Here is a 14,120-nt window from a genome sequence, read left to right on the forward strand (position 1 = left end):
TCAAAATGCTAGCTGACACTTGTTGCTAGTGGAGCATGTCCATATTTAAGTCAAAACTCATTTAAAAAATGGCTCAGAGAAAAGATTTGAAGAAAATTCTAGCATCATTTTTAACATGATTGTGTACTTAAAGGGAAAGTTCACCCAAAGATGAAAATTCTCTCATCATTTACTCACCCTCATGCCATCCCAGATGTGTATGACTTTCTTTCTTCTGCTGAGCATAAACAAAGATTTTTTGAAGAATATTTCAGCAATTGCATTCCATATTCCATATTCCATACAATGCAAGTGAATGGTAACCAGAACTTTGAAGCTTCAAAAAGCGCATAATGGCAGCAGAATGTATGCCATATTTATGTTGGAGTGGAGTTATACTGTTACACAATGGAGTTTCATTGCCATAGATTAGATTTCCCCATATGGATGCTTCTTGCATAAACATGTCCAGGTCACATTTTATGCACTAGATTTCAAATCTTCTAATCTTAATCTTAAAATCTTAAATAACGATGTCCATGTAATGAATAAATTATCGTACTATCATATCGCTTCTGAAGGCGTCGATTTAACAACTGGAGTCGTATGGATTATTCTTAAATTTCCTTTATGTGATTTTTGGAGCTACAAAGGTCTGGTCACCATTCACCTGTATTGTATGGACCTACAGAGCTGAGATATTCTTCTAAAAATCTGTCTTTTGTGTTCTGCTGAAGAAAGAAAGTCATATACATCTGGGATGGCATGAAGGTGAGTAAATGATGAGAGAATTTTTATTTTTGGGTGAACTATCCCTTTAACAGCTCATAAAAAAGCAAATAGATTATCAGTGAATGATTACTTATATTTAAGTAAACGATGACAGATTTTATTTTTTTTACCTTTAAGATGAATATTTTCATGACAGTTAAGCACATTTCATGCCAAAGTCTCATTACCGTAATTCATCCGGATGTTTTACTTTTGAGTTTTTTAATAATTCTTGTTATTCTCAATGGTGATTATTAATAGATTGTAAGTACTGTAAAACATATTCTCATTTGCCACCCTCCAATGCTGTCTGCCATGATTAGAGGTGCTGCAACTAGAACGACAGATTCGATCTTCCATGTATAGGACTACACAGAGGATGAAGTCGAGAGTTGCTTGGAGAAGTACGTTGATTCTCTCGCCAAGAACTGATTTTAGTGTGTCATATGCATATGTGTCAACATCACTTTTTTATGTTATGCCCCTTTAAGTTATTAGTGGGCCATAATTAGTTTGTAATTAGTAATTGAGTTTACATTTATTGAGAATATTTTTAATATCAATGAAAAAGTACATTAATCAGTGTAACGTTATACTTAAATGTGAATAAATCTGTTCTAGCTAAACATTGGTTCATTTAAATAAATGTACATATAAATGTTCTACAATTAGGCAATTTAATGCATTTAGTTTATTAGACGTTTTTAAACGTCCACCAGGGGTCCTCTGTTATTGCTAGCTTCACGCCTCTCTTTCTGCAACCCAAGGTAACAGAAATCCACACATGCTCCTTTTTGCATCTCACTTTATGAGGGTAAGTGGCTTTATAATCTATACAAGATTCACAGGTACCTAGCTATACTTGAAGTAATATTTGACTGAAAATTGTTTAATTCTGTGATTACTTACTCACCTTTTTGGGGTGAACAATCTTTTTAACAACAATGTGGAAGAAAACATTTTTGTAGTTGATGAACTTGAGCTTCACTATTCCACAGTTTAAATCTTTAATACACACTTGAATACACATTGCTGTATAAAAAATACACATAAAAAACAAATATACATTTTACCAATAAATTACATAAATAAATTATATTTACTCTTACAAATACTGATGTTTATGTATAATTATGTATCACAAATCATTCCCATAAAATTATTGATATTGCTATCTATGCTTGAACAAGCATCACAACAAAGGTAATGGGACCGATACATTTTTTTTAAAAGTATGTCATAAAACAGTATATACTAAAAAAATAAAATAAACTAACTTGGCATATACTCAGTAACATTTAAATATTTTATCATTTGAACACTGTGACAACTCCAACAAATGAAATGCTTTTGGCAAATCGTTAGATTAGTACATCTGGAATTAAATTGAAGAGCTTCTCTAGTAATGTGACTTGATTATACTATATACATACAGTACATAAAGTCCTGATTTGTTTAACGCATTGTGTTTGTGTGTGAGTGCTTTTTCATTATTTTACATGCAGCCCATGTAGTGCTAAATACTCTTTGAGTACAGAGTGACCTCATATCAACAAATAGTTCCCAAGTAGTGTTTACAGTAAAGTCAACTTGAAATTTTACTTATGTAATATTTCAGAGTTACACAAGAGATTTAAATAGAAAAGGTAAGACGGGACTTGATTTTATCTATCAGGAATTGACTGTATCATGAAAACCGATCTTTATCGAGGAGTTTTAATAAGCCTGGAGAAAGCTATCTGTTAGCATTCCCGTTCATCTCAAAAACAGTTGCTCGGCTGGCACATTAAAGAAGACAGACGTTTTTTTTTCTTTTCATACAATAAATAGGGTAAACTTATGTTTTATGTTGACTTTAACTGACTTAATGTTCCCAAAGCAGTCTGTGCCTCATTTGTGGCATCTCCGATTTAATAAAAATAGTTTGGTTCTTTTGTTTAGTGTAATCCTTCTGGATTATCACCATCAGTGTCCAAAAACCAACTATCTCGTTCATCTGTACTGTGTATAGCTTTCGAGTGTCCGCTTATGCAACTGGTCATCGAGGTGAAAAGTGGCCTTTTTACTTCATCAAACATAATTGCGCAATCTTATTTGTAGGTCGTAGCAGCACTTGATGCTGGTGTTGAGCAGTGCATCACAGCTTTGACACAAGTCAAGTGGAAGGGGTTTCAGTGTCCTTTCACTCTAGCACTTTTGGTGCACAACCCAATCCATTTGGCGTCAGAGTTCGGTTCGATAATTTGATGTGAAAGTCTTCCGAACTTGGGTGCGCACCAGTGAACAGCACTTGAAAAGGTGGTCTGGTTCATCTGAACTCTGTATCGGTTTGCGGCTTCCTAAATTGCAGAAGTGAATTGCTATTAATGATGTGTAATTTGCATTTTTGCATGCTCCCGCTCACACTGCAATTCTCATAGCTGCTTGTCTTTGATTAAAATGCCCTCATGGCGCAACTGGCATTCTTCGCATCTCTCTCAGTGCATCCGTTACATACAAAAGGAAGTGCTGTTCCGTGCATGTAATGTTTTGGAGGTAAATCCAAAAGGACACAAATGTAAATAGAACAGTGAAGCTAGTGTCTTCTCCTTCTGTCATTACCTAGCAACAGTGATAAACTGCTGTTGCTAGTATTCACATTGATGACACAATCATACTGCGGTTCGGACCCCAAAGTACAATATGAAAAGAGACCAGAGCGGGCAGAGGAAGAGGGAGGAATCAAACTCAGGTGTTCAGACTACGTAGTCGAATCAAGAGTGACAACACCCTAAATGATGTCCATGTTTAGCCTCTTCTTTTCAAGCTCTGATGGAGCTGGAGTTTCGAAAAAACTGATCTTGCATTCCTGTTGAGCAGGAACCGAGTGCTGCATCTGTGTGCGACATCGGTGGAATGGGTAATGGTGTGTGGGGGGTGGTCTACACTGGCAGCGAGCAGATCTGTCCTGGCAATGTCCACGTAGCACCAGACCAGCTGTTAGTGCCACCACAGCCAAAGTCATGCCCCCTAATACCAGCAGGATGATGAGCTGCAAATCTGACAGTCCAGCAGCACCCTGTTGAGTCACCACCTCCTTCACTGAAATTTTTAAGAAGCGTCTCTCATCGCCACTAGCGGTTGTCCCTCGAGAGTCATTCCCTGGAGGAGACTTACTCTGGGTAACACTGTCTTGCCCACCCCTTCTAGACCCGTCCCTATTTGGAGACACCGCTGGAGATCCCATCTCCCAGAGGGGAATCTCGCAAGTCCTTCCAGTGTAACCTGGAGGGCAAAAGCATTGGAAGGTTGTGACTCGATCTACACAGCGTCCTCCATTGAGGCAGGGCTGGCTGGCACAGTCATCCTGGTTGATGGTGCAGAAACGGCCGGTGAATCCAGCAGGACACAGGCAAGAAAAACGGTTCACACCATCCAGACAGGTGGCACCATTGGCACAGGGACGCATTAGGCAATCATCCATGTTGGTCTCACAGCGAGGTCCCGTGAAGCCAGCCAGGCATCGACAAGACAATTCTGGAGCGTAACCACCCAGATCCTCACAAAGACCACCGTGCTTGCATGGGGATCTGAAGCAGTAAACAGAAGAAAATGAATCTCTTATACAGTATATATAATTTATGCCTAGAATAGAGCACAACAGCCTGGTTCTGGAAGTAAAAAAATCCCATTAATTTTTGCCATAGGTGAATTAGTTTTTACAGATAACTTAAAAACCTTTAAAGGCAGCCCTACCGTGAGCTCAGAGGTTTTTAATCTATGGTTTATGCTTCTGTTGAAGCCATCAGTCCTTGTTATTTAAACTTTATTTTTTAGAACAGAATTGCTGGTGAAGAACTACACTTTCCATGATCCTGAAGAGAAACAATCAACCAGTCAGTAAATCACTGTGAATGATGCAATCGAGTCTTGTACATTTGTCTTTTTGTCCGATTTCCAAATACTTTTTTGCTTTAAATCAATAAATGTAATGTTGTGATTCATCTGAGAACTGGTTGGTTTGGTTCATGGCTGACAGCTCTTTTATGAAATCCCTATAAATACTTCCAGAACCAACAGCTGAAAATGTGGATGGGCACTGTTATGCCAACAATATTTGGCTGTTTTCAGACAGGTTTCCTGAACACTCAACCTCTCTCTCTTTTTTTTTTTTTTTTTTTTTTTTTTTTTAGAGCTTAACAGCTGTGGTCACTATGAACTTTCATTGTATGGAATAGAGCTGCATGAAGATTCTTCTGAAATTTTCCTTCTGTGTTCTCCGAAAGAAAGTTAGTGAGCATGTTTACATGCACATTCTTACACCGATTATGCTTAATAAGCCAACAAAGTGTAAAGTGATGTAAACGCCTTACACAGTGTACTTTTGTCATCAGGGTAACGGGTCATAAACGGTTTACGCAAAAAAAACAAAACGATTACCACGATTTTGTGTTGCATGTAAACACCTTTTCCGGCATTCTTACCTGTATATCCAACATGCGCAAGTGTTGTGCGCGTGCCTGTTTACGTTATGATGTCAAAAGCAGAAAATAATCAAATGATTTCAAGTCTCATGTAAACATGGTACTTTTGCGTTGTCAGATTTTATAAATAAGTTGTATTTTGGTACTTAGCAGCGTATTGGTGTGCATGTAAACACACTCAGTCGTACTGGTTTGGAACGAAATGAAGGTGACAGAATTTTAATTTTTGAGTGAATTTAAATTTGTCGATCACTTCAAGTTTTAAGGTTGACTATCTGTGTTATTTAAACATGTAAATGATGCAGTAAACATAAGAATACAGAAATTAAAATGTTATATATCTATCATTTAAGCCTGTACTTCAAGTGCTAACAATGTTTTAAAGGCAAAGTCAGTCATTTCTGTGCCTCTAGTGCCACCGAATTGCAAAAATAATAACTGGATTCTGAACAATCCCCCCATTTTTATTGGTCAGCAAACAGATAGTCCTACCACAAAATCACACCATTGGTTGAGTGTTAGGCTGGTTGGGATGCTCAAACACTTTTCAGGGAATCAACCTATTAACATTAAACTAGGTTGGAGAAAATGTTTTAACATAAAAAAGTACAGCAGGTCACTGTGCAGTAGAGTGCACAAGCTATGAAACATTTCATGTAAACTAGCAATTTTGTAACTGCTCCAGTCTGAGGCAATTTCGTTACCCTGGAAACCACTCAGTCAGTTTGTTTTGGGAAGAGCAGTAGGGGCTGTAGCAAGCTCTTACAGGGCCTGTAATGAGCCCATTGAATTACATGATTGCCCTCTAGAGGCTGCAAATTGACCAGGCTGTTGCGTTGTCTGTGCCAGTGTGTCTGAGTATGAGTGCCACTAGATTGATAAAGGATCATAGTTAAAGAAAATGTTTATTTAAAAAACAAATGTAATTATTTCTCATAATTCTGAACCCATGTCCAATCATTATACTTGCTATGAAATTGGATTTTGCTATGTTGAACTTAACATGCATGACTTAAAATAAATATAATAGGAATTAGGGCTGGGTAAAAATATATATTTTCGGAACAATCACGATCTTCATTTGAACAATCTCATATCCATTCTTGAAATCCCAAAATGTATCTTTTAATATGCAAATTTAAAGGAATATTCCAGGTTCAATGCAAGTTAATCTCAATCGACAGCATTTATGGCATAATGTTGATTACCACAAAAATGTATTTTGTCTCTTCCTTCCTTTTCTTTAAAAAAATCAAACATCGAGGTTACACTGAGTCACTTACAATGGAAGTGAATGGGGCCAATTTTAGGAGAGTTTAAAAGCAGAAATGTGAAGCTTATTATTATATAAAAGCACTTACATTAATTCTTCTGTTAAAACTCCTGTATTATTTGAGCTGTAATGTTGTTTCAATCGTCATTTTTACAGTCATTTTAAGGTTTTAGGGTTTGTTGACATTACATCGTCATGGCAATGAAGTTGTTAAATTGGCTATAACTTTACACAGAAAAGATTAGTAAGTGATTTTATCACACTAAAATCATGTTTACACACATATTGTTTGTGTCTTGTGGCTATACCTTTGAAAAAGTGAGTATTTTAATGTTAAAAAACTGTCCCCCTTTCACTTCCATTGTAATTTATAGAAAAGGAGAGTCAAGTCAAAATAAATTTTTGTGGCAATCAATATTATGCCGCAAATGCTGTTGATGGAGCTTAACTTGTATTGAACCCGGAACATTTCTTTAAGCACAGAGATCATTTCACAGCATGTTGAGAGTAAAAGTTTAGCTTGACTTATTCTGTGTAATGTTTGTCCAAAGAAGAGATCCACGCAATCCATTTGTCATTGATAATGTCTCTTTTAATATCCATTCTGTTCTTTACTGTCAGTTATTGATCAAAAACAACAAAACAGAAACATTTAATTTTAACAAAGAAGCTGTGACACTCTTTCATGTGGAACTGCTGGTTTTCTCAAAGAGACAGTACCATTTAAGCACTTGTTCTACATATCAGTGTAAATATTTTTAAATTGTACAAATTGTACATGTAGACAATGAACATGCATGCCTAACAGTATATATTATATAATATATTGTTTGGCTACATGTTAATTGTTTATACATGTTAATATAGCCTACTTTCTACCGAAATAATCAAAATGATAAAAAAATAAAATAAAAAAATGTTGCAATGTACCAAGTTAAAGGATCCCGTGCCCTGTATAATTAACAGCATTATTCTGTTATAATTGTGCATTTCACAGACCGTTTTGTTGTTGTTGATGAAAAAACATCATAAATGATATATATAAATTATATTTCTATAGTTATATATGTAAATTATGTTTAGCCTTTGGTACACATCTTTGGTTTTATATAAATTAAGATGTGCTTGAGCCTTACTGATGGTACAGTCGGGGTACTTAAGGCAGAAAAGGTTGGGAAACTCTGAAATACACTACGCCAGAGAAATCTGAATTTACTACACTTTGATGAAAGAATACAAAGACAAACAGTTTTTACTGGAATAACGTGCACCATTGAATCGTGCACAATAAGAGAAGGAACATGTATTAAAAGTGTAAATAGGGTAAATATTTCTTATTGAATTCATCATATTAGATCCTGACAGTTATTACAATATTTGAAACACTCACTTGGTCTTTTGGCAAGGCCCTGTTTTCAGTTCACAGTCCCGTCCATGAAAGCCTTCAGGACACAAGCAGTTATATTCCCCTGACTCATTCAAGACGCAAGTAGCACCATTCTGACATGGCTGCTCTCTGGAGCACACGTAAATGTCTGCAAAAACAAGTCAATGCTGTCATGGTAAACATTTTGTTGTAGATAAATAATTTGCCACTTACAGTAATGAACAGTGAATCACCTTTGTCGCAGAATCGCCCTGCCCAGCCATCCATGCAGGTGCACTGCCAGGGCTGATGACAGGTGCCGTGGAGACACCCGGGCATCTGCACACAGTCGTCACAGCGTGGTCCACCCCACCCCGGATCACACCTGTCACAATGTTCACAATGGTGTTAAATCAGTTTACAGTCTCGTTATGCAGTAAAGTAAAACTATACAATACAGGGCTGTGACCACTGTAGCAGATGCTAAATAACTGTATCTGTTCCCAAGATGATACCTGGATGCTACTGATATCCAATCTTGTGAGGTCATGTGACTAAATTGTTGCATACTTCTGTTTGAATAGCTTATTGTGGGATAGCAGATATTGTTTCACTCACTATTTAAAAAAAAGTAAGCAGTATACAACACAGTTTCAGTACCTAATATTCCAAACACATATATTAAAAACCTCCAACGTATGCCAGATATTTTGAGCTTAATGAACCGGCTCACCTGCAGTCACCATTTTCAGCACATTTTCCATGGCCAAGTTCACACGTGCAGTTACTGGCTAAGGGCGTCGGAGCTGTTTCATCTGGGGAAAATGAAACTGTAAAGAGAAGTGTATATTTAATATAATGTTTGATACATCATGCTGATCTTCATATATGTGCTTGACCCTATAAAGTATACTGCTACTCAAGGCCACTTATTATGATAGTTAAAGTACAACTTGATGGTGTGTGACCATGGAAGAAAAAGTAAGCAAACAAAATAGATAACCTGAAGGCTTACTTTTATATTAACACACTTAAATTGTCAGTTTACTGCCAAATATAATTTGTAACCATGCAAGCACTGGTAATGATGATCGCTCTATTAAATTAGAAAATTAGTCCTTTAGATCCCATAACAAGCTCTGACTCTTCTTTAAGAATTTGCAGCTCTGATCTGTGTGATTGGTGTCTCTTTCAACAGCTTATGCAGCATCATGACTATGGCGAATAAATGCTTTAGTGCACTGCTAAAATCAGGAACTAAAAACAAAATGTTTTTCATTCGGTTCGTTCTGAGCAAAAACTGTATTTTTTCGTTCCGGTTCAGAAGTCCCGCAGCCTCCTTTCCAAAAGGTTACCGGTTAGAACAAAATAAAAGAACGGTTAATAACATTCTTTTTAAAATGACAGTACTCTGTGCTAAGGGGTGGGTGAAATACCAGTTGCAGTGTTGCCAGATCTCACAAGAGAAACAAGTCAAATTAAGCCACTTGCCACATCAAAATAAGCAAAAATAAGCAATTACAATTTTTGGATTAGCCGTGCATGTACAGTATATGTAGTAAATATATATAGTCGTTAAACAAGGTCTTCATTCACAGAATGCAACATCCACAACGGGCAATTAGGCAAAGAAATGTGTGATGAAGCAGCTTTCTTCAGGACCAAAGCACATGTATCATTAACCAAAATCTACTGTGATAAACCCTTTGGCCTATGGTTTCATGAAAAAATTGTCGGAACAAAATTAACCGGTTATAACCGGTTACCAGCATTTAAAAATAACGTTTTTGGGAGAGCCACGTGACGCCATGTGAAGGGCAGACGTGTGAGAGACAGCTCTGCGCACTTTGCTAATTTTTTTAAATTATTTCATGATCATGATATAATCCGGTGAGATTCGATACACCCAGTTACACATTTGCTGTTTGAGGTAAACATGGCAAAGAAGTCAAAATCCTCGGGCTCTGGAGACATTAAAAGACACTTACGGGTTCAAGATGAAAGCTCAGACAGCCCTGTGGACCGGGGACTCGATTTGGGTGGCGCGTAATACATCGATCGATTACAGCAATGGAAAAATAATAGAGAGATTAATCGATTTTTTCATCAGAGAGGGAATTAACCGCTAATCCACTCACGACCAAAGTTGATTTGGAACATCTCCTTGAAAAGCTTGAAGATCTTGAGAATAGAAGCCGCAGGAATAACGTTTGAACTGTTGGAATTCCTGAGCATGAGGAGGGCAGAGATATGGTGAAATTCCTAGACGAGTTTTTCCAGAGTCTGCTCGACATAACAGGCCACAGCTGGAAATCGAGCGAGCTCACAGAGTCCCAGCTCACAGATTTGCTGAGGGAGATAGGCCCCGACCGATTCTGGCCAGATTTCTGAGATCATCAGATAAAGATCTTGTGTGAAAAAGGAAAGCTTTTTTGGAAGAACCATAATATTTTCTTGTTCCCGGACTTTGCGAGTTCGACAAGAGAGAAACGCGATCGGTTCAAGAAATGTAAGAAACTCTTACATCGGCAAAAGATCTTGTTTTCTCTGATGTTTCCGGCCAAACTGAGAATAGAAATGATGGTCGGTCGCAAAGTATTTACATGTCCCAATCAGGCAATGTCTTTTATTGAATCAATAGCTGAGTAAACTGTTGGATGTTTCTCATATGAGTGGGTCAACTCGCTGTACTTACTCTTGAGGAAGCTGGGTGACATTTTGGGTTTTTTGCGTTAGCTCCGCCGTGCGGCTGGAGCTTGTTTTGTGAATAACACTTTTCCTTAAAGAAACTTTTGCATTGACGGAAGATTACTTTTGCATTGAAGTTCCCGGCCAGTTTGAGAGTGGACACTACGGATGACCGCAAAATATCTATATGCTCACACAAAGGATGTCTTTTATAAAGTTGATGGATTATGTAAGTCATGGTATATACTTTTATGCGTCCTCCAAGTGAATTGACTCGACCATCCGGGGAACCGGGATGCTGGTTTTGTTTCTTTTTGTGTTGGCTCCGCCTAGCGGCTGGAGCTTGTTCTGCTGAATAACACTCCTTTGGAAAGCTGTGGATTAATCTGTTCGTTCTTCGTGCTTATTCCTCCTGCTGGCTGGAGTTTGTTTTGTTGAGTTTTTTTACAGGACATTGGAATGATTACGTCATCCGCTGAACTCATAATAGCTGGCTCACTGAACATTCGTTTGTCTGTCTGAGTTATCTGAACGGTTTTATATCAGCTGGAATTTGTTTTGTGGAAGATCACACCTTTGAGACAGTTCTGTGAATGAATCTACACATTCTTTGTGTTCATTATTCCTATTGGCTGGGTTTATTTTACAAAGTATTTTCTGTTATGTAATTTTGCCTCCCAAATTTGTGAGGCAAAATTGAGCAATCCGATGGCAAGGTCATCATACAGTATGCCTCATTCACCAAAAAATCCAAAGCACAAGAACTTGTGGAGTTGGAAGGAAATATTAAAAATGCCGAGGCAGAGCTGAAGCGCCAAATGTCATCTGATGGCCTCAGAGAATTGACCCGATTGAAATATAGATATAATATTATTTTGTCGCGGAAAGTGGAGTTTTGGTTATTCAGGGCAAGACAGTCATTCTTTGAGTCAGGTGACAAAGCAGGGAAGCTTTTGGCTAGATATATAAAGCAGAGAGAGTCTCTTTCTATCATTCCCTCAGTGAAATCTGCTGGTGGTGAATTTTTTACCTCAGCCATTGATATTAATAATGCTTTTAATGAATTCTATCTTGATCTCTACAGTTCCACGTCTTTGTCAACTGATGAAGATATTAGAAACTTTATGGAACCATTAGATCTTCCTAAATTGACGATTGAGCAAAAAAACTTTCTTGATTCTGAAATAACCTTGGAGGAGCTTGACGAGGTAATTAAGTCCCTACCTACTGACAAGTCTCCGGGGCCAGATGGTTTTGCATTTGCAGAATTTTTTAGATCCTATGCTACAGAATTGGCTCCACTTTTTTTAGAAGTTTATACTGAATCATTAAAGAAGGGAAAGCTTCCTCCAACCATGACACAAGCCCGGATCAGTCTGATTCTTAAAAAGGACAAAGATCCAAGCGAGTGTAAAAGTTACCGTCCAATCTCCCTGATCCAGCTAGATGTAAAAATATTGTTAAAAATTTTGGCTGACCGATTAAGTAAGGTTATGACATCTCTTATACATATAGTTCAGTTGGGATTTATTCGGGGCCGTAGCTCTTCTGATAACATTAGGCGTTTCATCAATATCATGTGGTCAGTAGCGAATGATCAATCTCCGGTCGCTGCCATCTCACTTGACGCCAAAAAGGCATTTGATATGGTAGAATGGGATTATCTTTTTAAGATTTTGGAAATATACGGGTTTGGGAGTACATTTATTGGTTGGATTAAGTTACTTTATAGACACCCTGTAGCAGTGGTATTTTACTCTGGATAAGGGTACTCGGCAGGGCTGCCCTCTTTCCCCTTTGTTGTTCTGTCTTGCCCTGGAACCATTAGCAGCCGCGATAAGGGGGGGAGGATGATTTTCCAGGGGTGGTGGCGGGAGGTGTGGCGCATAAACTTCTGCTTTACACAGATGATATTTTATTATTTGTCCCTGAACCTACTAGATCTATGCCTTGCCTCTACAGAATTATTCATTCCTTTTCCATGTTCTCAGGATACAAAGTCAGTTGGTCTAAATTCGAAGCTTTGGCTCTGACAGCGTACTGTTCAGTAACGGCTTTTCAGCTGGGCGCCTTCCAATGGCCCAAACAGGGCATTAAGTATTTGGGGATTTTATTCCCAGCAAATTTGTCTGATTTAGTTAGTGTTCATTTTGACCCTTTAATAAAAAGGTTTTCGAGCAATGTGGGCAGGTGGGCTTCATTACATTTATCGATGATTGGGAAGGTTAATGTTATTAAAATGAATTGTATTCCATAATTTAACTACCTGCTACAATCTCTCCCTGTAGATGTCCCCCTCTCTTATTTCAAGCAATTTGATAGCATAGCGAAGTCCTTCATTTGGAATGGTAAATGTCCCAGATTGCATTTTAATAAGTTACATAGGCTGATAGACAAAGGTGGGCTAGGCCTACACAAGATTTTGTTTTATTACTATGCGTTCAGTCTCAGACATTTAGCTCATTGGTCACTTCCACCTGAGAGAGCCCCTCCCTGGCTTGTTATTGAACAGGCAGTTCTTGCCCCTATTTCGCCATTACAAAGCATCTCTATCTAACTAATCGGAAAAGTTAAGCTACACTCCGTTATTCCGCATTTGCACTCGGTATGGACTAAAGTGTCCAGATTGTTTAAATTGGACACTTATTTAAATGTTGCCTTGAGCATATGGCAGAACCCAAGATTGTGTATTGGCAAGTCCCCTTTCTGCTGGCCAGAGTGGATTGTGAGAGGGGTTGCTATACTCGGTGTCCTATATGAAAGTGCAGTGTTGAGATCGTTTGAAAACTTGGTCCAACATTTTGGGATCCCCAGACCTCAGTTTTATAGGTATTTACAACTGCGCCACCCCAAGGAGGCAGATGCATTGGGAGAGGTGATTGCGGCTTTTGGAAAAGGTCATGAGGCATCAGTGTGCTACTCCCTGTTAATTCAGAGTCTGGGGGACAGAGCCTTAACTTCTCTCAAGAGAGTATGGGAGAAAGATTTAAACTTGGCATTGGAGGAAGGAGTGTGGGCTAAGATTCTTAAAAACGTTAAGTCTGCATCTAGAGATGCAAGGGTGCGTCTTATACAATTAAACATTTTGCATAGATTTTATTGGACCCCCTCTAGACTGTATAGGCTTGGTCTTAAAGACACACCCACCTGCTGGAGATGCCAATCGGAGGATGGAGACATGGCCCATGTTTTTTTGGTGGTGTGTCGAGATCCAGAAATTCTGGTCAAAGGTTCAGAATTTTGTGTGCGACGTGGTTGGCACTTGGGTTTCGTTTTGCCCTAGACTTTGTGTTCTGGGCGATGGGGCGGTCATCGATGTAGGGGATGGCCATATTGAGAACTGGGTTCTGACCTGTGTGATGATTGCCAGGCAGGTTATTTTGAGGGGTTGGAGGTCAGCTTGTGCGCCCCCATATCCGGAGTGGTGCACGGAGATGGGGAGGGTAGCGGCTTTTGAGGAGGTGTCGTTGGGAAGACGGGGTGATTTAGATTTGTTTGTCCAGAAATGGGGCAGGTATTTGGAATTTTTGGGGGGCTCTCGGGTGGGGTGTGGAGAGAGTATTGTAGTATAGTTTTTAAG

At 38.5% G+C, this 14,120-nt stretch overlaps 1 protein-coding gene across 1 annotated transcript in view; it reads right to left on the reverse strand.

Annotated features, from left to right (window-relative positions):
- Window positions 1-1,700: 1,700 nt before the first annotated feature.
- LOC127413708 (protein delta homolog 2-like) overlaps window positions 1,701-14,120 on the reverse strand; it is a 31,314-nt gene continuing 18,894 nt past the window's right edge. Inside the window, exons 3-6 of the mRNA XM_051651064.1 lie at window positions 8,586-8,682; window positions 8,107-8,237; window positions 7,877-8,021; window positions 1,701-4,319 (exon numbers count right to left, since the gene is read on the reverse strand). Coding sequence (XP_051507024.1) covers window positions 3,521-4,319; window positions 7,877-8,021; window positions 8,107-8,237; window positions 8,586-8,682 — 1,172 coding nt within the window. The 3' untranslated portion in view covers window positions 1,701-3,520. The remainder of the gene's footprint in view (window positions 4,320-7,876; window positions 8,022-8,106; window positions 8,238-8,585; window positions 8,683-14,120) is intronic.

The sequence above is a fragment of the Myxocyprinus asiaticus genome, chromosome 23 (assembly GCF_019703515.2).
Source record: "Myxocyprinus asiaticus isolate MX2 ecotype Aquarium Trade chromosome 23, UBuf_Myxa_2, whole genome shotgun sequence".
In the NCBI taxonomy this organism is placed as follows: Eukaryota; Metazoa; Chordata; class Actinopteri; order Cypriniformes; family Catostomidae; genus Myxocyprinus; species Myxocyprinus asiaticus.